The sequence below is a fragment of the Crotalus tigris genome, unplaced genomic scaffold (genome assembly GCF_016545835.1).
Source record: "Crotalus tigris isolate CLP2741 ecotype Arizona unplaced genomic scaffold, ASM1654583v1 scf7180000024115.3125172, whole genome shotgun sequence".
Taxonomy (NCBI): Eukaryota; Metazoa; Chordata; class Lepidosauria; order Squamata; family Viperidae; genus Crotalus; species Crotalus tigris.
Window position 1 is genome coordinate 1,410,790 of NW_024100392.1, and position 22,897 is coordinate 1,433,686.

General features: G+C 33.5%; 1 protein-coding gene across 50 annotated transcripts in view; it reads right to left on the reverse strand.

Annotated features, from left to right (window-relative positions):
* The window catches only part of LOC120298547 (ABI family member 3 binding protein), a 147,284-nt gene that overhangs the window by 114,383 nt on the left and 10,004 nt on the right, over nt 1-22,897 (reverse strand). For 49 of the 50 annotated variants that reach the window (XM_039322372.1, XM_039322373.1, XM_039322360.1 and 46 more), the window contains exons 2-3: nt 11,416-11,595; nt 778-858 (exon numbers count right to left, since the gene is read on the reverse strand). In XM_039322372.1, coding sequence (XP_039178306.1) covers nt 778-858; nt 11,416-11,595 — 261 coding nt within the window. The remainder of the gene's footprint in view (nt 1-777; nt 859-11,415; nt 11,596-22,897) is intronic. The other variant, XM_039322344.1, reaches the window with a different exon arrangement.

The following is a 22,897-nucleotide window of genomic DNA, read 5'->3' on the forward strand; positions in this document are numbered from 1 at the left end:
TTTCTAGAAAACAGATAGTTGACTATCTTGTCCTATTTCCAAGCTCCTGCTTTTCTCCCTTCCCTTCAGCATCTAAGGTAAAAAAGCACCTTTCTTTCATCTTTTACAGTTGCTCTGACTGTCCTGTACAAAAGCCAGTTTTTTTGTTTTTTGTTTTGTTTTAGTTTGCTCTTGGCATAAATAGCAAACATAGAGAATTAGGATAGTAGCATATTTGCAGCTCCATGGAAGATAGCGCTCAGCAGTTCCAGCACTTATAGCAACATGAAACTCTGCTGAAATAAGATTTTTTTTTTGTAGTTTGTTGTCAGAATTGATTGTCATACATTTGAATAATTGTGTTAATTATTTCCCACTGTTTATGAGCCTAAGTGAAAACATGGGCTAATTTGTCTCCAAATTAACAGCAGAAAATGCTATTACTCAGATTTGTGAAACAACAGAGCAAATGGATGCATGTTATATGTCAATGGAATGATGCTTCTTTTGGTGCATTTCCAAATATTCAGTTACATCATAAGAAAAAGGAAGATGCTAACATAGGTTTGATTTTATGAAGATGAAAAATATATAATTCTTCAAAATATTGCTGAGTTTGCTAACATTGGTTTCTTCTTAAAAAAAGGTTGAATAGGTTGGTTCATGTCTTGAAATTGTACATATTTTTATGATATAATAAATGTACATTTATTATTTTTTATTTGTCAAATTTATATTTTGCTTAATTCTCGATTGAAACATGGGTCTCCTGAGTTTTTATGGAAAAAATTGTTTAACCTTTAGAAATACCTGAGCAGGATTTCTTGTTATTAGGAACGGGTGCTGGTCTCACTACAATCAAGTATCTTGGCTCTGCATCTGGAAAATATAAGTTATGACTGTTTGAAAAATCAGGGAAACAGGAAATACTTGAATAATCAAAACCATATCATGTATTATACTATTTTTCCCACTGTATTGCTAGTGTTTCATTAGCACTACATTTAGGTTATTCAAGTCCATTTTCAAAATACATAGAGAGTGTAATAGCATGCAAGTTTTGACTTTAAGATATCTCAAATCAGTGGAATGCTTTAGTGATGCTTATAATAAGCATAGCAGCACTGAATTGCCTAATAACTTCCTATTTCAGTAAAATAATATTTTTAAAATTCATGATCCATCACCTTTTCATTGTAAGAATCTCTTTCCCTAAATAGAATCACATGAATCTGAAAGTTTAGCTGTAGAGCTTGTATTTTCCATCAGGAAGAAAAAATGAATCTGGGATAAAAGTTGTGAGCTGGAATAAAACAATGAAATAAATGGTGCTACTTAGAAACGTGGAATCTTTCCTTTTGATAGATGATGAACAAAAAGTAATGAACCAGTAATTCTCAAGTAAATTTTTTCCTTTGGGGTTTCAACACTGATAACATTTTCATTTCCATTTACAACACAGTAAGTTGTAAAAGTACCTGAAATCTTAACAGACTCCTGTCCTTTTATTTGCCCCAATTCTGATACTTCCCAGGCCAGTTTTTGCAACCGAAGCAATTACACAACTCTAGTTTAGTTCAATGTCATGTGGATGTATATCATAAATGTCCTTTTCTCTTGCAGGAAAAAAATTCATCTGATTGAAACTATAAAAACTTTTCCAACCAAACATGGAAACATAAAACAAGATTCACAGCAAAATTAAGTTATATAAGCACCATTTCCATAAAGAGAAACCAGTCAATCAGATAATTATTAATTTTTTAAAAGGTGAACTATTTTGGATTACAAGAAAAAGTTAAATATATGCTTATTGCCTTGACATAATAGCAGTCATGTGCATACATGATTCTTCTTTCTAAAACTAACTGCAATTTTTTGGAATAAATTCCCTTTTGACTGAGAACCAGTTTTCAAATTCTTCGGAAATCATGGGTTTTTTTGGAAAACAAAGCCAAATGTGCTGATATTTTTACTCACAAGCTAACAAATTCTTAATGGATTTTCTATTCTCTGGAAAAACACATGGCAATAGGCCATAAATTCATTTAAGGTTTCTTATTCAAAAGCAGTTAAGTCATCCAAAGCTTAATCAAAATAAAAACTGATTAAAACAATATTTAGAGAGAGAAATTAGTTTTTGTATAGTAATGTGTGTATAAATATATATAATTTATCAATGGATAAGAGGCAAAGTTTTAATTAAAATATTTTAAAAAATTAACCAAAATATTTACCTTAAACTCCATACTTATTCAAGTTATATTGGGCAACAACGGTAAAATGAAATATCTTCAACGATGATTTAATTAAGAAAATAAAAATTATTTGGAATTAGAACTTTAAAATAGTAAACATGTTAATCAGTGTACTATTGTATACTCAGAATACAGGAATTTCAGGTCAGATGTAAGTCCTTCCAGGTAGACTAATCAACTTCCTGAGAAAGTAGAAACTACTTTTATTGAAATTGTCTATAATAATATATCTTTCCTTACTTATAGTTCAGTGAATTAGGGACATTACTCCAAGCTCCCTTCCAACTCTGTTTCTATTCTATTCTATTCTATTCTATTCTATTCTATTCTATTCTATTCTATTCTATTCTACTTTTAAATATTATCTTATATTGTAGACTGAAAATATGTTTTACTACTTGGCAAGGAATTTTATCGTACATCCCTCTGACAAAGTTATCTTTCTTACTTTCTACAGCAAGTATGGCAGGAACTGTTTAAACATTGGCTATGTTTAAGAATTAGATATGTTTCCTCTGAAAGCTCAGGGCAGATTAATCAGAGCCTTATCTCAGATTCTAGGATCTAGGATGAGTACTGATATATCTATTTACCTCATCCTTTTCTTCCTTTCCATCCTAATGTAACTTCTGTTAACATTACAGTAACTCTATGCTTATAGGCCAGTAGTAGTTCAACTTATATAGGGAGAGTTTAATTTCCAGATCATAATCACATTATAATGTCAACTAGAAAGATGTATAAAGAGGAAGATGTGTAGTTCCAAAATGTGTATTTCTTCACTAATGCACTTTTTTTTCATTTTTTGTGAAATACACAAGAACTTTATCAAAATTATTCATTCATAAGCAAAAACAGATTCAGAAACGTAAAGAATTGGAAGATGAAATTAAATTAAAAGAAAAGTCTTTGATTTTAAATCCTTCTGATGAAAGTATTAAAGAATCTTTAAAGTTGTTAAGAACACAATTTAATATGTTGTTAGCAGATCAAGCTGCAACCAATTTATTGTTTATGAAACAAAACACATTTTGTAATGCTAACAAGCCAGGGAGATGGTTGGCTTATCAGTTGAGAAAGAAACAGAGACAGAGAACAATAGATAAAATAAATTACAAGGGTAAATTAGTTTCTCAAAAGGAATTGATTAAGAAATCTTTTTTGGATTATTATCAAAAATTATATAAATCTACTAATGTGCAAATTTTAGAGATAAATAAATACTTAAGTGAGGTTAGTTTCCCTAAATTGACAGAGGATCAGAAACATGAAGTTAATGGTTTAATTACTAAGGAGGAAATTTCGCTAGCAATTCAACAATTGAAACCAGGGAAAGCACCGGGTACGGATGGGTTAACAGCTGTTTATTATAAAGCCTTACTGGAGGAGATGACTCAACCATTAGGTGATCTTTTTAATGGCATTTTACAGGGTCAAGAGATTCCTCCCTCATGGCGTACTGCTTTTATATCATTGATTCCAAAGGAAGATCAAGATCTTACTTTACCTAAGAATTATAGGCCTATATCTCTTTTAAATGTGGATTACAAGATATTTGTAAAAATCTTAGTAAATAGGCTTATGAGGGTTGTGCACCACCTTGTGCATAAAGATCAATCTGGGTTCATAACTGGAAGGTACATGAAAAATAATGTCAGACAAATTATTAATTTATTAGAATATTTAGATAAAAACAACCAAGTTCCTGCAGGGCTGATATTTTTAGATGCTGAAAAAGCTTTTGATCAATTGAATTGGCATTTTATGTTAAGAGTAATGGAAGAGATGAATTTTGGTGAAAAGATATTGCAAGCTCTTATGGTAATATATCAAAAACAAACGGCACAACTTATCGTTAATGGAGGTTTGTCAGAGGTTTTTACAATAGAGAAAGGTACTAGACAGGGCTGCCCATTATCACCGTTGCTGTTTGTCTTAACACTGGAAATACTGTTGATCAAAATTCGAGAGTCGCAGGAAATTAAAGGAATAGAAGTTAATAAAAAAGAGTATAAGTTAAGAGCTTTTGCGGATGACTTGGTCATCACTTTGTCGCAACCTACTTATTCTGTAGTAAAATTATTACAGCTGATTCATAATTATGGTTTGGTTTCGGGTTTTAAGATTAATGTTAATAAGACAAAAATTTTACCTAAAAATATGACTAGTCGGGAGAAGCAGACTTTGGTTAACTTGACGGGTTTTGAAATTGTTAATAAGGTAAAATATTTGGGGGTGATGCTATCTGTTTCTAATGCAAAATTATTTAAAAATAATTATGAAAGGTTGTGGGTTAGGGTACAGAGAGACTTGAAGAATTGGGAAAAGTTGCAATTATCCCTCATGGGAAGAATTGCAGTGATAAAAATGAATATTCTACCCAAGTTTCTCTTTTTGTTCCAAATGATACCGATTTTGAAGAATGAGATCAATTTAACTGAGTGGCAGAAAGGCCTTAATAAATTTATTTGGGCAGGGAAAAAGCCAAGGGTTAAGTTTAAAATTATGCAAGATTTCCGTGAGAGGGGAGGACTCAAGGTGCCGAATTTGAAATTATATTATGATGCGGTGGTTTTAACATTAGTTAGTGACTGGGTAAATTTGACAAATTCTGATATACTTCACTTAGAGGGATGGAATTTACTTTTTGGGTGGCATGCCTATTTAATATTTAATAAAAAAATGGATTGGGCTTTTAAATCTCATATCTTAAGAATTTCTTTACTTAGGGTTTGGAGAAAATATTACAAAAGTGATTTCAAAGTACCATTATGGGCCGTACCTTGGCATGCAATAGAAGGAATAAAAAGAGGGGTTAAAATGGATATGGTGTCCTATAGACAGTTACTTAAATGGGATGGACAAAACTGGCAGTTAAAATTACGGGAAGAGTTAGTACAAGAAAATATTATTTATTCTTGGTTCCAATATAGGCAATTATTAGATAGATGGAAGATGGACTGTAAGGTGGGTTTTTACAGAGAGATGAAAATCTTATTAAGCAAGTGAAGGATCAAAGACAAACCCACATTAAGAGGATCTATGGGGTTTTAGTTGAATTGGATTCAGAAACGGAACTAATTAAAGATTGTATGATTAGATGGGCGCAGAATTTTGGTGAGCCAGTTCCATTGGACACCTGGGAAATTATTTGGGTGAGAAATGTCAAATTTACACAAGCACAGAACTTAAGGGAGAATTTTTATAAAATGTTTTATAGATGGCACCTTGATCCACAAAAAATGTCTTTTATGTACCCTGACTTACAACCTAAATGTTGGAGATGTGGTTGTATGGATGCTACTTATTATCATATTTGGTGGTCGTGCAGAGAGATAAAAGTATTCTGGATTAAGATATGGTGGAATATCCAGAGAATTTTTAAAAGGAGGGTAAAATTTACTCCACAATTATTTTTGTTAGGTATAGTTACTGATTGTGACACAAAGGAGGTTATATTGATGTTAAACTTGATAACAGCTGCGAGGCTGTTAGTAGGACAATATTGGAAGAAGGAATCTTTGCCTACATTGCAGGAATGGTTTCTTAAAGTGTCTCATTTGGCGGAAATGGCAAAGATTTCGGCTTTCTTAAAGGGACAAACGCAAGAGAAATTTCTTGCTGTTTGGGATAAATGGATAAAATTCATACAATTTAAATTTGATATAAAAAATATTATATAGTTTTTTCATAATTTTTAACTTTATATATATATATATATTCTATTTTATATTCTTTTTTTATAATTTTTTTTAACTTTTTCTTTAATTAAGCCTATATTCTGCTCTGGGAGGTCCTGGGGGGGGAAGGGGGGGTTTGGGTAGGGGTGGGGGAAGGGGGGTTTTGTTGGGTAATGTTTGTTTTTTATTTGTATATGTTGTTTTTTGTTTTTGTATTGTTTCTTATTTTTTGTAAAATTTATAAAACTCTTTAATTAAAAAAAAAAAAAGAACTTTATCAAAATTATTAATACCGGGAATCACAGACTTGCTTCACATTATGCACAGGATCTTAAAGGTTTATCATTTAGCTATATTTTAGGCTTCACACCAAGATTCAGTGGTAAATCTCACCCCTTCAGAACCTTAGCCCTTATTTAGAAGTTGCTTAATTTGTATGGACACTGTGTTTATTGCCAACAGGAATGAAGATTTATACATTAACATAACAGACAACTTGCTGTGCTGTAGTGCAAAGAAATACAAGCCTATATATAATTCTATGCTCCAGAGTTTAAAAGGCTTTTTCCTTCCAACATTCCAGGTTAATGTATACTTGATCATTCACCTGATGGTCTTGGGAATAATTTTACACAATGTATGTTTACATGAAAGTTATTTCTAGACAGGCAGAGGTATATTGAATTATTTTTTGATAGGTTAAACATGCCTGTAATATTGCTTTGTTGCTCAGTTTCCTTGAATTGTTTGCATATCTTGTAATTCTTGCAGTCTTATTGGAATAGCTTATTCTATATGTTTCATAAAGTAAGAAAAAAACATACTGCTGATTCTAGTACTTTGGTCTGATCAATAGAAAAGATGCAATATGATCCATTCTTCTTTTTGTAAAGAATAGCTTGTTTTACATAACAATCTTGGAAAGCAATATGGAGTTTTGTCCAAAACTGACATAAATCATATTTTTCCATCTGTATGTGGAAACTCTCTGAACTCTAGTGATGTTGATGCTTGGCAAGAAATATCATGTAATTATTTCACTATGTCCTTTAAACTACTACATTTTATTTTGTAAGATGTCTTCACTTTTTCAAACTCACTTTTAAGGGGCACTAACCCATAGTGAAGAAACAAGTAAGAAATTACAGGGTTTCATAGAGAGAGGGTTCACTGAACATATTAAACTAAATTCTTGACCTTAATAGGAGACAGTCACATTGGAGCTTAAGAAAACTAGAACTGAAGCAACAGAACTTACAAGATATATGGCAAAGTAGAATTAGGGAAAAAAGGAGCAGAAGAGTCGTAACAGACTCTTAAATGGAATGATTTTATTGACTACATATTTTACTACCTACATATTCACTGCTTTCAGTAAAAATAAATTTCGTTTGGTTTGACTGAAGAGTTATTAATTTTTTTTAAGAAATGTATTGATATTTTTAACCTAGAATTTCTGACCAAACTTACAATTCCAATCAAGGGATCAGGTTTTCCTGACTATATTTTACACAACACTCAGTATAGATCTGATAATCCTTGTGGTTATTCAACTAATATTGTATATATTCAACTATGTATGTATTTATGTATGTATGCATGTATGTATAAACTCTTAGAGCTCTTTTGTTCTACCTGCTTTTAATAACTTGCTGATCCCTCTGTACTGAGAAAGATAAAGACTTTCTTTACTCCAGCCTAGATCCTCATAATGATATAAAGTTTTCTTGGCCATAATATGGACACATTTTGTTAGAATCTTCTCCGGGATAATTTTTTTTTTAAAAAATTAAAAAGTTACATATTGTAGCTTATTCTCCTGGAATTTATTGGTGCCAACTTAGATTGGCCTAGCTTAATTTTTTGAAATCAGTTAGAGTCACATAAATACTGTACTTCTGTAGCCCCTTCAGGTCCATTATAACCACACAATTCTTGAACCTATCTTTATGAACATGGCTTTTCCTCATTAGAAATTGTTTAAAAACAATGTTTTCTGATTGCGTTTTCATTTATTAAATTCTGATTCTATTGTGTCATTTGAAAGCTGATGCCAGAATATTGTCCAATTGTTTAAATTGGGCTCTGTTCTCTCTGCATGGGGTATTTTATAATCATGCAATTATTGAGCATTCTGTCCTGACGTTTTCATAATTGGACTATTTTTAAATTTTATTTTCCTTTTGCAAATAACATGTGTACATGTGATGATACAAAGCAGAGGTCTAGCTCTATACAATGGAAATATGTTCAAAGTGTTTTATACAGGTTTACATTTAAGTAATTTTATCCAGAAGTTAACACAGAAATTAACTAAGATGATTAAGGGCCTGGAGACAAAAAACATATGACCAATAGTTGCAGGAATTGGCCAGTCTAGAGAAAAGAAGGACTAGGAGTGACATGATAGCAGTATTCCAGTATTTGAGGGGCTGCCAGAAGGCAAGGCAAGAAACAATGGATGGAAACTAATCAAGGAGAGAAGCAACCTAGAACTAAGGAGAAACTTCCTAACAGTGAGGACAATTAACCAATGGAATAGCTTGCCTTCAGAAGTTGTGAGTGCTTCATCACTGCAGATAGAGCCACCTATCTGAAAGGGTATAGGATATCCTGCTTGAGCAGGGGTTATAGAAGACCTTCAAGTCCCTTCCAGCTCTATTCTGATTGATTGATCTTTACATACCACAAAGGAAGCAGTCTATAGGAATTGTATGTCACTGACCAAAAGTGCTAGTCAGTAGTCTGCTACCTTTGAGTCTTCTGCTGAAAATAAGCAGCCAGGAGAAAGTAGCAATTATGATAATAAGCAGTCTATCTGACTGGCCAACAGCCTTCCTCCCTGAGCTACCCTTGATGCTCAGTCTAAGACCTGGGATTGCTACCCTTGATACTCAGTCTAAGGCCTGGGATTGCAGTAGTCAGTCTTTTGTTTGAAGAATTCCTTTATTCATACTGAAATAATTCAGGAGATTTGTGTAACTAGTTCCAAGATGTTGTTTTAAGATTCAGATACAATGAACACACAATTAGGGCAAATACTAGAAAAAATATTTTGTATTTTAAACTAATTCTTGCAGAATAAGTGCAATATAAAGAGAATATTCTTACATGCTGGCTAGGAACTCCCAGATATTATAGTAGGTGGATTAATGGGCCCTCTGTGCATGTGGCCTTCTTCTGGGACCTTGGTTTACACTGAAACTTATTGTCTAAAAATTTTTTTAGAGATGTATACACTTCTATAATTGCATTGTAGATATCATTCTTGTTAGGGACCAGACTATACTCACAAAAGTAATTCAGTTAGCAATAGCAGAAGCACTTAGACTAATATATTACTTGATAGTGCTTTACAGCACTCTCTAAGCACATTGCCCCCAACAATCTGGGTTCTCGGAAAGATGGAAGGCTGAGTCAACCTAGAGCTGATCAGGATCAAATTCCTGGCAGTGGGCAGAATCAGCCTGCAATACTGCATTCTAACCACTACCCTCCCCTGGCTCAATCCTGTCAAAACAAGCTAAGATAGTGTTCCAAGGCAACATCATCCTAACCTGCTTTTTCTATGTGGTTGGTTAGCTAAAGACATTTTAAACATTTTATATTTTATAATTTCTTTGAGAAGAATTGATGCTCTAACAGTAGAGAACTTATAATAAACCTGTCTGTGTCTTCAGAGATCAGTTGTATCATTACAGTACACATGAGGAGCAGTGCTTATGTTATGATACCATGTACATTTTGTCATTTGGATGAAATTTTGACGTATGGCCATCACTGCATATACTTTTGTTTTAACCACATGGAGGGTTGTGTTCTGTTTAGCATCACCTACATTTTCAGTATATGATTTTATCTGCAGATTTTATAAAATGTTGCTAATATAAGGGGTGTGTAAAATCTGCCACTATTGTACATTTTGCAGTAAATGTACTGAAAACAAGCTTTATTTTCAAAGACTATAATCTTTCTTCCCAAATTATCTCAAATTTTCAATGCAGTTTGGGCATTATTTTGGACGGAATTGTACCTGAAAGATTAGCATAGTTCTTTCTGGCATCAGTCTCAGACCTGTTGCAATCCATAATGTGTATATTTGCTGTTCTATTTTTATATTGTAAGGACAATGTTTTTTTTTTCCTTTTGTTTTACAATTCTGCATACTGGGTATAATTGTAGGGTTTCCCGCCTGAACAGAGGGTTGGACTAAAAGACCTCCAAAGGTCCCTTCCAACTCTATTATTCTGTTAATTTTTCATTTTTCTGTTTTAATTGGCTAACATAAAACTATATTTATTGCAAAAAGTTGATGCATTTGTAAATTACAATTGGGTATAATATTGTAGATTTTATAAAGGTGATGAGGTCTGCTGCTCCTAGTAGTGCTACTGAATACTACTAGCCCAACGGTGCAGTGCTGAGCTGAACACAGAGCAAAGTGACATCAAGCCCAGGCAATAATCTGGTTGGGTGAGGGTTCTTTTTTTTTTTTTTTTTTTTTGCAATCAAACAGTTCTAAATTATAGTGAATTTATTTTCTTTATTATTATATGGAACTCCCTGATAAGTGTTTAATTTGATTTTTTATGTTAGATTAGTTTAATTCTAGGGGAAAACATTTAAATGGTTTCCAAGTGTTTGGAATTATAAAGAAAAATGTATTTAATTACAAAGTATGTATTGGATATATTTGCTCTAAAAGAAAGAAAAGCCTTGTACACTACAATGCTAAGTACTTACAAGGGTCTGCAATCTTAGAAATCCATCTCAGGAAAACATAGATTTAAACTTGCCAAAAATATCCAGAAGACATTTAAAAGTTCCAGCTACTTCTTCATTCTGAACATTTGTCTAACACAGTTAACTCCAAAACACGCACTTTGAGGTAAAATTTGCCCTGATGTTTGCCAGCAGTTGCTTTGAGGATCTCCAAAGTTTCATCAATTTTACTCAAGTGCATTAAAATTCTTAAAGTTCTTACATGTAATAATCTGCCTTAAGAAGAAATTGATATTGTATTGCAAAAAGGACAACGAAGAGGGTTTCTGAATTTCTCAGAGCTATCTAGTAGTTATCTAGGGTTTTTTTTTGCAGCCCAGATCTGCTAGTTCTGATTTAATATTAAGTCTAAATCTAAATTTGCTTCTGGTGATTAGGGTTACATCTTGCAACAGATCAACAAATTATTGACCAACATACAACATATCTTGAAAAAAAAGCTGTGCCCTTAACTTAACATTTGCAATAATGTTAAATTAGCCTGTTTCCTTTACATATTCAGATATTTTGAAAAATATCAGTAATTGAAAACATGCAAACAAACAAACAAACTAACATTTTCCAGAATATAAAATCAACTTTTTGGTAATGCATATTGTTTCTTTTCCTTTCAAAGCCTCTCATCTATCTTCTAGTCCAAATTAGAAGAAAATATGTATTCAATTTGAGCAATCATTGTTTTAAAAAAGCAATCTGTAATTTGTAAATAGCCTTACCAACTTCTGTTATGTACATTTTTCCATTAGATGGTAGGGGAATATACTGGTTAGAGAAGAAGCTGCTTCCATACCCCAGGATAAAACCTTCCAGTTTAGTGCTTGGAGTTGGATGGATGTATCTCATGCACACTGCATCATTGGTTACATTGATCTGAACTTTCAGGCTTTGTTTTTTAACTAAATTAGCAAAAGAGAAAGAGAAATGTTATTACAACATAAAATAATTGGCATTGATATTTGCCATAGATTCAGAAGCTCAAATGGAGGACAGAACTATACTGTAGATCAGAGGTTCCCAGCCCCTGGTCCATGGACCAGTACTGGGCCACAGCATGCCAACAACCGGTCTGCACAAACAAGCAGAGCCCCATCCGCAAGATGCAGACAGCACACAAAACCACACAATCTGATCTGCAGAAAAACCTCTCTCCACGGAACCAGTCCTTGGTGCCCAAAATGTTGGGGACCTCTGCTGTAGAGGATTAGGAACAAATAGCATTTCAAGAGATTTTTTGAAATTATTCTATGTAAACAAAATAAGGGCTGATATTAGATAAGATAAGATAAGATGAGATGAGATGAGATGAGATGAGATATGAGATAAGATGAGATGAGATGAGATAAGATAACCTTTACTGTCATTTTTATACTGTGGGCACAATGGCACACATCAAAAATGAAATTTAGTTGCCCTGTCTCAAAGTGAAACACATACATGACACACACCTAAACATACTATGAACAACATATGTATAGACCCACATCCCTACATGTACGTAGCAAATAAATATTAAATATTGAATATATAACAGAAGGAGGAAGCTTGTGAGTTCAGAAGGTTAACACTGTATGGAATGAAACTCTGGCTGAATCTGGATGTTCTGCTTCAGATACCATGAAGCCTCCTCCCAGAAGGTAACAAGGAAAACAGGTCATGAAGAGGATGTGTAGTGTCCCAGATAATCTTATAGACCCTGCTCAAGCAGCGCTTCTGTGCTATGTCCTGAATGGGAGAGAGGAAACTGCCAATGTTGGCTTGTTTTGTTTGCAATGATTCTTTCATAAGTCTTCAAAAATACTCTTATTGTAATTCTTCTCAGTGTGAACTATATACAAGAAAGACTAGGAATAATAAGCCCAGGTTTGAGGTTATATATGCTATTCATTAAACTGAGAAATATTAATTGTGCTGCAATTCAGTCATATGTTGTACCAAATAATATCTATGATTTTCAAAATGTTGACCATCTTATGAAATGCAGCAACTAGGTAGTGTAATATAGTGTCTGCAGAGTCGGTTTTGTGTCAATTGTTTCCACATAGTCAGCATTTTCCTGAATTAGTTTGCAATATATTTATCATACTTATTAGCCATATTTCCTATCACCGAGGTGCTCAAAAACTAAAAGAATTCAGATATGAATTAAAGTGTCAGGAAGTTACAATTAAAGAAAGAAATAGATTATTAGCCAATAAACAGATTACCAGACCAAAAGCTTTCATGATTCAAAATTTGATTGAGAAATTTGGTCATTGTTAGCTGTTGAGATTATTTATCAGTCTAATACAGTGGTTCTCAACCTTTCTAATGCTGTGACCCCATAATACAGTTCCCTATGTTGTGGTGACCCCCAAGTGGGTGTGGCCACCAATAAGAGGGAGTAGGACAGCTAAAAGGGAACAAAATGGTGGACAGCATGGTTTGGCGACCCCCATGAAATGGTCGTTCGACCCCAAATGGGGTCCCGACCCACAGGTTGAGAACCACTGGTTTAATAGATTACACTGTCCAGAGCCACTGTTGTAATTTACAGAAACCTTACCCAATCAGATGTAAACATCCATAAACTATACTGTCACATACACCGCAAGTCATGGAAACCTAAACGCTAATACCAAATAGTAGGTAGCAAATTATTCTTCTGAACAATATTTTTGTCATGAAATACTGTATGTGTAATTTAATCCAGTTGTAAATGTTACTATTAGCCAAAAACACTAAAAGATAATATTGAGCTCACTGAGGATCTGGATTCAACCCAAAATGTATTCGTAAGTTCAGCACTTTGCAATGCATTCTCTTGCTTAAGCACAATATCAACTTTATGAATATATGCTATCATTTAAAAGAACAATGAGACTACTATATGCACTAATAAATATGTTAAGGAAATCCAGTGTTGGTTAGTCCCTGGAGTCAAGACATCTTAATTCCCCTTTTTCATTTTTGGAACACATGAAACATCTTTTGATGTAGAAGTTAAAGTAAGGCCATACCACACCACATATGGCTTTGGTTGTGGGTTTGTTTTTTTGTTTTTTGCTTAGTTTTCAGTTTTTACTTTGTTGAGTTTCTCAAAAATATACCAGGTCTTTTGACTTTTCATGGGTCATGCAAAACCTTAAAATACCAAAAAAAGTGACATTGTTTAAGTCAGTCATTAAATAGAATGAAATGATATGCTAAAGTAACAATTCTGGAATGTTCAATGTTCAGAGAAAAGAAAAGAAATTTCAAAGTAGTATATAAGCTTTTTTTCATAAACAAGCAAGAAAGATAAATATTTTGTTGAGTTCTGGATATTCCCATCCTATGTTTATGTGTTTTTGCTTCTCATAATCAATTGAACCCTTCTTGTTACATTTTTGATGACAACTGAACTGTACAAATAGTATTAAATGTTTTTGTATCTTTCTATCCTTTAAGGTTTCTTTGTAATGGGCATCTCTACGCAGAATGTCATTTTCATGACAAATACCCTTAAGAGCATTGAATGACACATAAGTCATTTTCTGAAAAGTGAAGGTCACTACATTTGGACCAAGTGCTATTTCCAGAGGCAGAAATCCAACTCATGAGTCACTGTAGCCAGATCATTTTGCTCCAGAAAAGGCTGGAACCTAGCCATCAACCTGAGCTGGACAAAAATATTTTTGGCTATTGCTACCACCAGTCCTTCCAGCACGAACAATGAATTTAAGACAAAGCATCAAGTCATAGTAATATTGTCTCAAGGGCAGCAATTCTGTCTTGTTGAAATCAACTTTGTCCTATTTTGTCACATCTATACTTTAACAGTCTCTACACACCAGAAGCATACTTTGATAACTTCCCTTGCTGGTCCCAAGATCATAATACAGAGCCAAATATCAGCATATTGATATTAAACCATAAAATTGCTATGAATACATTAAATAGCAACAGCAGAGAAAAATAAATCTTTGTGGCATATACAGAATGTAAAAATAGTCAACATCCTGCCCTCATCCATCATCATGGATTGGATTTATGTCTTGAGATATCAGAAGAGCCACTGAGGAATGGTTGTTTCTTTCCATATTAATGTGTAGCATGTCAGAATACAATAGGCAATGGCATAAAATGCCAATGAAAGATCTAAAAGGATTGCCGTACTATATCGAGGTTCCTACAAAGGTTATCACTAGAGTGATCAATGGCTTCTCTATCACATGTTGGAAGTGCTATAGGACTGAAAGGAATCTAGTTAATCCACTTCCTATAGGGTCCTTTTGAGTTCCTTTAAGCAAAAGTGCACCATAGCCTTCTTCAAGGCTTCCAGTACTGTCCCTTACCAAAGTGAAACAATGTCCACCTCCCAGTCCTACTATCTCTCTTTATTTCCCCCAATCCTACAAAGAAACCAAGAAGGACATGGATCAAGCCCATATATTTTAAATATATTGATATTAAAAGTCGCACAAGATTCCTGTGAAAGTTGACTAATTTTAATAGTTTAACTCAGAGGAAGGTTTCAAGAACTTTAAAATTAAAATGATATTAGAAAAACAGTATTACAATTTAAATGGTCACAAATCTACTATTTTAAGATCTGGGATAGAATTTTGATGCAATTCTGTCTTGAAAAATCCATCTTGCCACTCCTAAGATAATCCTCAGATATCTAAGAGTAATCAGCTGCTATTAAAGGTTTCTCAGCTAGTTGTTGTGGCATTCCATGAGATCCTATTTTATCCCTCATGATGTTCAACATCTAAATGAACTCACACCCATCCTATTTGTTCCCTAAATCATATTCAGGAAGCCTGCTCTATTGGACAATTTGAAGCTATATGGAAAAACTCTATCTGCTCAACACCAGCTTCAAAATGTGGGAGAGGGTACATTACAAATGTGTAATGCATGAAGTGATAAACATTAAGAAGATAATTCCTGCTATTTATATATTCATTGGGCATTCTAGATTTCAGATACAAAACCAAAAGTTTCACTTATCTAATTACTTTTAAGTTACAAATCCCTTGATCAAGTGATATGAATTGGTATAATTCTAATATTTTGAAGCAATATAATAAGCTATTTTGTTTTTATATAGGAGTTAAGTATCATATAGCTTCATTCTGGAAAAAGATCTAGGTAGTCACTTAAAGATGACACTGACTTGATGGTGTACAGTCAAATAATTGATTTTGCTGAATTGCAGTAAATTGGAATAACATAATTTGCTAGGTTTTAATCACCTTTACACCTGAATAGAAATCAATGGATTATCAACCAGAGAAGACTACTGTTGCCAAGTCACAATATTATAGACACATGAGAAGTCCAACCTTATTGAGTTTAGTGGCATATCTACACGGTTTAATGAAGCCAGATTCACTTCATTAAAAAGAAATTATTGGAGAAAGCTGTGCCTTTCTCATTTCCAGATCTAGCTGTGATTATTTTGCTATCAAAAATAGCAGATCAACAAAAGAAACATCTGCGCTGTTTTTAAATTGCTCAGTCCATCTGTAGAATTCCCATGGTATCTGCTGAAATTAGCAAACTAAGATTCATCTTATACTTAAGGTTTTTTTCTTACCACTTTTTATAATTTTTCCCAAATAATCTCTATTGTATCATGGGAGATGAAGGAAATTGATACCACATGTCAAGATAGTTAACAATAAATCTATTTAAATGACAGGATGATGTAAGATTTTTTAGTTTGAATTAATATTTCAATGTTCTCTGCAGGTTATTTCCTTTTAATGTTAGCAAGTTAAAATTACCTTCATGTTCTGAAGTACATGAATAGTTTCTCAACAGGTTCTGATAGGAAAAATGCACAAGGAAACCAAAAGAAAAAGTCCGTTAGTATTACTTTGCTTATTTAATTGTAAAACTTATTACACGTTGCTTTTGAGTTTGCCATTTTTATTATGCACAGTTTTCAAATTTTATTAGGGAAGCAGCCAATTTGGGATAAAGATCCTATGACAATAAATATTGGAAGAGGAGGAGGAGGAGGAGAAGGAAGAGGAGGAGGAGGAGGAGGAGGAGGAAGAAGAGGAGAAGGAGAAGAAGGAGTAAGTATTGCCTGAAAAAAATCATTAGGGTTCAGTACAAATTGATTAAAAACTATTAAAAAGTTGTTCACTAAAAGAAACAAGTTCAAGTCTAATATAAATGCTGCATAGTAAGAAAAGTTTATTGGTTGCATCTATTGCTGCAATAATGAATTATAGTATGATCAACAACTGAAGAAATGAGATGCCACACTGTTAATCTACAACCAAACAATATATTCAAAAGTCACTGTTGTTTAATATTGGATCAGGTAGGAATTAAAATAATCTAAAAAAACTCTAGTTCAATTCTATTTCTTGAAAATTACAATCCACTGTAAACAGCAACGTAGCTACACTAGAAAGAAAAGATATTTGCAAAAAAATATCATCATGGGAAGGCAAAAGAAAACCAGTCACTAGGTTATGTCCAATTCTTCACAACTCCATTGATCATAGCAATACCAGGCCCCCCTCAGTTCCACTGTTTCTCAGAGTTTGCCCAAATTCTAACTATCTTATCCTCTACCATCCTGTCTGCTTTTGCCTCCAATCTTTCCCAACATTAGGATCTTTTTCATTGCATCCTCTTTTCTCATTTTCTCATCATTGGGGGCAATATGCTGACTCTGTCAATATACTGTAAAGCACTATGAAGCAGTATAAAGGTCTAAGTGCTATTGCTATTACAATTTGATGTCCAGCATATTTGAGTTTCAGCTTCAGTATCTGTCCTTCCAAAGAGCTATCTGGGATGATTTCCTTTAGGATTGACTGATTTGATCTCCTTGCAGTCCAAAGAACTCTTAGCTCTTCTCCAACACCCCAATTCGAAAGCACCAATTCTTTAGTATTTAGCCTTCCGTATGATTCAATTTTCACAGCCATACAAAAAAGCCTGCCCTCAAATTAAGATGATCTTATGATCATACAGAAAATTATACACATCTCCTGTTTCTTTGAAAACAAGGAACTCTCTTTCCATACTGGCTTATGCATACACAGACTATTTTTGAACTTTGGTCTGGGTCCCATTATCATCTCCAGTCCTGCTCCCAAAAGTTAGATGTTCTTCTCCAGTAGCTATAATTCTTTGTGATTGACCACCTGAAGCATCTAATGCCTGAGGAAACTACTTTACTAACAATGCAAGATTCTAATAATAGGCAATGTATTGTAAACAGATCTGATATAATTTAGACGATTTATGAGGAATCATGAATTTAGTTCATGATTTCAACTAAAGTGAATTTCTTTACAAGCCTCTTTGAATTTCATTAAATGATAAAACAAATATTTTGGCTAATTCCTGTGTAATTCCTCATCTAAAACACACCTGTTTTCTGGCATATTGATAATTATTGCAATTTGTTCCATTTACTTATGGGAAAGTATGTTCTGGCACATATTTTTAATACATGTTTGTAGTGCTGGAAACTTTGATGCTGATATTATGTAATGAAGAAGAACAACATTACACACTGAGAGTCAAATCATGTATTGTCTAGTGTGTGAAACAAATGCCACATGGCAAGGCACTATGCCAGAGATTGGTGTTTAATTGAAGAATGAGGCCACTATCAAGGAAATATCTGGAGCTGTTTGAAGCAGAATTTAAATGAGGGCCTGAAAAAATTGTATTTTTTAAAAAATCTGTATTTTGCATTTATTTTAAATGTATATCACAAATTGTATCATACTCTTGTGGAAAACGAAAGGACTCTTACGAATTCCAGAGGGTTTTAGCAGAGAGATTTATTGCGCAGATTCAGAAGCAATAGCAACTAGCAATTCTGAACCCCGAGGGTGGGTTCAGACTTCAGTTTTGTACTTTCCTTTTCTCAGGAACAAAGGAATACACGTTGAAATACACATTGTAATACGTTAGGTTCGTTTCTCACAGGTATACAATGGAGAGTTTGCTACATACATTGTATCCAAGTGTAATGCGCATTAGGTTAGTCACATACTACTAACACAGCATTATTCCAGTAATTATGCAGACACATCATTATTCTAGTGATTGTTCATTATTCCACATTAATACTGTAGGTGAAGTTGACGATGTCTTTGTTCTTTCCAAGACTTATCTTCTCTTCAGTCCCAGAATGCAAACAATATCCTCAAATCTTCATTAACAGACCTAATGATTTCTAATTTGAATCTGTACAGTCTGCTGGAAAACAAGTAGTTCCCTAGATTATCATATCAGCCTGTTTGAAATGATTTTTACTATTGATAGCCTCAGTGATGTAGTTACAATTTTGTGTTGGTATTTTACTTAAAACACAGAATTTGTTAGTTTGCATAACACTAATCAGTGACCATAAATAAAGAAGTAACAGTATTATTGGGCTGAAAAGGTATTGGCTCTTAGTTCTTCAGTACTCCAGCGATTTCTATTGAAGAACAACCTTGAAAGGAAATTTATGCTATAAATCATTATTATGGCATGTTTGAGATGAAATAATGCATGTTCTAAACAAATACTTCATTTTGGATTAAATGCTTTCCTGCAAAATTTAGTTTAAAAATCCCCTTTTAAATGGAAGGTTGGGAAAGCATAATCTTAATTATAATGACTTGCCAGAAATGTGATTTCTGTGGTCATAAAGGCAAACATGTTCAAGTAACAAATACTGTTAATAACTGAGAATCTTTACACCAGACTTATATCAGAGTCATAAGGGATGCAGTGGTTCAGTGGTTTAATGACTCTGGAACTGCAGGTCAGAAATGCTCTGCACTCCAGTGGTTCGAGGCTGGCTCCGTGAAACAGGATGGGCTCCTGTCACTCACTCCCTGGCTCCTGCCTACCCAGCAGTTTGAAAGAATGCAATATTGCAAGGAGATAAATGGGTACCACTTTAGTGAGAAAAACTAGCTGCTTTTTGCATGAACAGAAAAAATGCACTTTTGAGTTATGGTTTTGATGATTAGGAAAAGATTCAGATAACAGAAAATAGTGAGGGGTTTTGGTAATCATAAAATAAGAAAGAATTTTGTAAATGTACACATTTTTGCTGCAAAATAAATTGGAATCTTCCTTCCTTCCTTCTTTCCTTCCTTCCTTCCTTCCTTCCTTCCTTCCTTCCTTCCTTCCTTCCTTCCTTCCTTCCTTCTATATTTTAAGATCAAGACAGTTTTATAAGCATATGTTATGACATATTGTATAAATAGTAGATTATGGTTGATAATAGGAATTCATTGAATATGAATAAATCTACAATAATTAAATTTGATAATGCTCAAATTCAGCTTTTAGTCAATCCTAAAAAAACAAGTAGCAAGATAAATTGCTGTTTGGTGGTTGTCATTCTTTCAAAGTTATCTAATCAAAACAATGTTTTCTACCCTGACAAATGTATAATCTAACCATAAACAATAAGGAAGACAACTGAAAGAAAAAGCAGACAAAAAATTAACCTTGACCTCACCACAGGAGCATATTGAGAGACAATTTTGGCCAACTTAGCAACATTGTGGCTAATTCTGATTATCGAAAATTGTTGAGAGAACAGAGCCATTTTCTTCTTAACTTTTGTTGCCCACCTAAAGGGAAAGTTTTTTTGCCCTACAACTTTCAAGGACTATGTTCCCTTTCCACAAGAGAACTCTTACAAAACTTCAATTGCTAATATTTATTTTACAAAAACTCATGAAAAAACTATTCCCTCTTCATTATTTTCATGTTTGACATTTGAGATATTTGGTGTGCTATTAAAATATAGACCCTTTCACTTTCAGACACTTTTACTACTTATGTAGTAACAATGCATATGAACTGTGGTTTTCAGTGAACAGTATGATACCTTTCTAGATTTGATGGAAAACGACATACTGTATATAGAAGTATGGCACAATGGTATTTTGCCAATCAGGCGAGGAGAGATAAAACAGGCATAAACAGATTTATATGGAAATACTGAGTCTAAAGCTATGTTCTTAACTTAAACATACCTTATTCTCTAAGGTCGCCTATTTTTATTTAGGCTATATATCAATTTGTCTCTTGCCAACTTTCTTTCTATTTTAAGCAGCTGCGTTTTATTGTCACATTTTCATAACTGAATATATTTTCTCAGTAGTTAGTGTGTGAACATTTCATATTATCATGCTAATATAGTCAAAGGCTAGTTCACAGGTATGTGCAACTAGCCATAATGCCCAAAGCATGAAGTGTACATTGTGACTTCAGGATGCAAGCTTTGTATAACAGTGTTGTATAACAGTGCTGTGTACAAACTTGCATAGGGATGGAACATTGGAATGTTCTTATGCACTTTTAATCACTTTTTCCTTAGCCTTCACTATAGCTGCTCATGAATGACCTGGAACCGCTCTTGGGATCCAACTCTCAAAAAGCAACCACATCTGAGCATTTGATTAATGATAACTAGGCTACCTGAGGAACCCTCTCATTCCAATGGGATTGACCCATCCCACTTTTTCCGGCAGAAGAGGAATACTGTGGACAGTCAAAGAATTCCAGATGGTGGGGTTCAGGAGAAGGGCCTTTTCTGCTGTGAGTCCCACCCTCTGGAGCACTGTGCTCCTCAAGGTGAGATCTGCTTTCAATCTTTTGGCCTTGTATAAGAGCTTGGCTCTGCCAATTGGCCTGGAACTCCAATAGGGCCATTTCATATTGAAAGTGGTAGTGGACTACAAAGAAAATTCCAAATCCAGCACATGTTTTTGTAACTAATTTTAATTTTTTTCATTTTAATATTTATTGTTTGTAATGTTTTTGCATCTGATTTTATGATGTTGTAAGCTACCCAGTGAGCTTGGCAGTGAGATATGGGGCATATAAAAAAACAAACAAATAAATAAACTATACTAGCTCAGATAAAGCTAAAATTATCAGAGCTGCTATTTCAATATACTTTATTGCAAGAATAAGTTACTGATGTTTATGCTTAAAATGAGACCAAATAAAATTTAAGTCATACTGTAAATAATTCAAGAAAGAAAAATGTCGTTTTGAGAAACATCAATTTTTCTCAGTTACATCATTATAAGAGATGAATTAATAGCTTTCTACTGAGACAGAATTTAAATGGCATTGAACAAAATGAGATAAGTAAAATTGCAGTTAAAGACATATGAGAGAAGGACTAAGTCATAAAAATTGAAGAATTGCACCTGTTTTGCCTCAGTCCATAAAAGGAGTAGCAAGCTGCCCTGAAGGCAAGTCTGCAGAAGACTAGCTGTTGAAAGTGCAGAAATAAATCTTCCAGACATGCATTAATTTCAACATATTTTCAGACTGCAAAACACTTTTCAGATTGCATCAATGTGGGGAGCGGGGAAGCCTGCTGTCTCCACCCATGATACATGTTTATTGTTTACATATTCATATTGTTAAGATAATTTATTAAAAGGCATGATATATTTCATTCTCTTGTTATTTCTATTACAAAAGAGCATTTAAACAGCATAAGATGTGATTATGGTGAAAATGAAAATGAAGAAAGAAGCTAGTTAATCTATGATTAAGTTAAAGTTCTGACTGGCTACATAAGTTAATATAAGTTCTCACTGGTTATAAGATATGAGATATTACCTAAAATGAGTTGGGAAAATATAAGAAAAAGTTGAGCTACATTTGTTGCCCATGGAACCCAGTTTTAACATAATAGTCTTACACTGTACTGTCAGATAATGACCATAATACACCACAGATAAATATCTTTAAGCTCATTCACTACAAACAGAAGGATTACATTTCCTTTAATAGCATTGATGGTAAGGAAATTAACAGTCTGCTGTTCCATAAGCATAAAACATCTGCAGTCTTCTAAAATCCAACTTGTTTCATCTTGTTTTCATAGATATGATTTTTATTGTACTTATTCTATAACATTTGGCAAGCTGAGTCATGTACATTTCTTGCATTCTGTTCCAAGTTTAATTCAGGTATCTGAGCTCTTTGTCCTCTTTGTCAGATAAAGCTTAGTTTACCATCTGATCCACATTTCTAATCCCCTCATAGAGAAACCATTTTAAATCAGAGGTATTAGTAAAATTGTATTGTTGGAAAGTATTCAGTGAGGTAACCTTGTAAGACAGCTGGAGGGTTAATAGGATATGAGACATTATCTAAAAATGTGGCAGTTGTTTTATTTTCTTATTATACCATTTAATACTTGTAATAACAGGGTTTCTT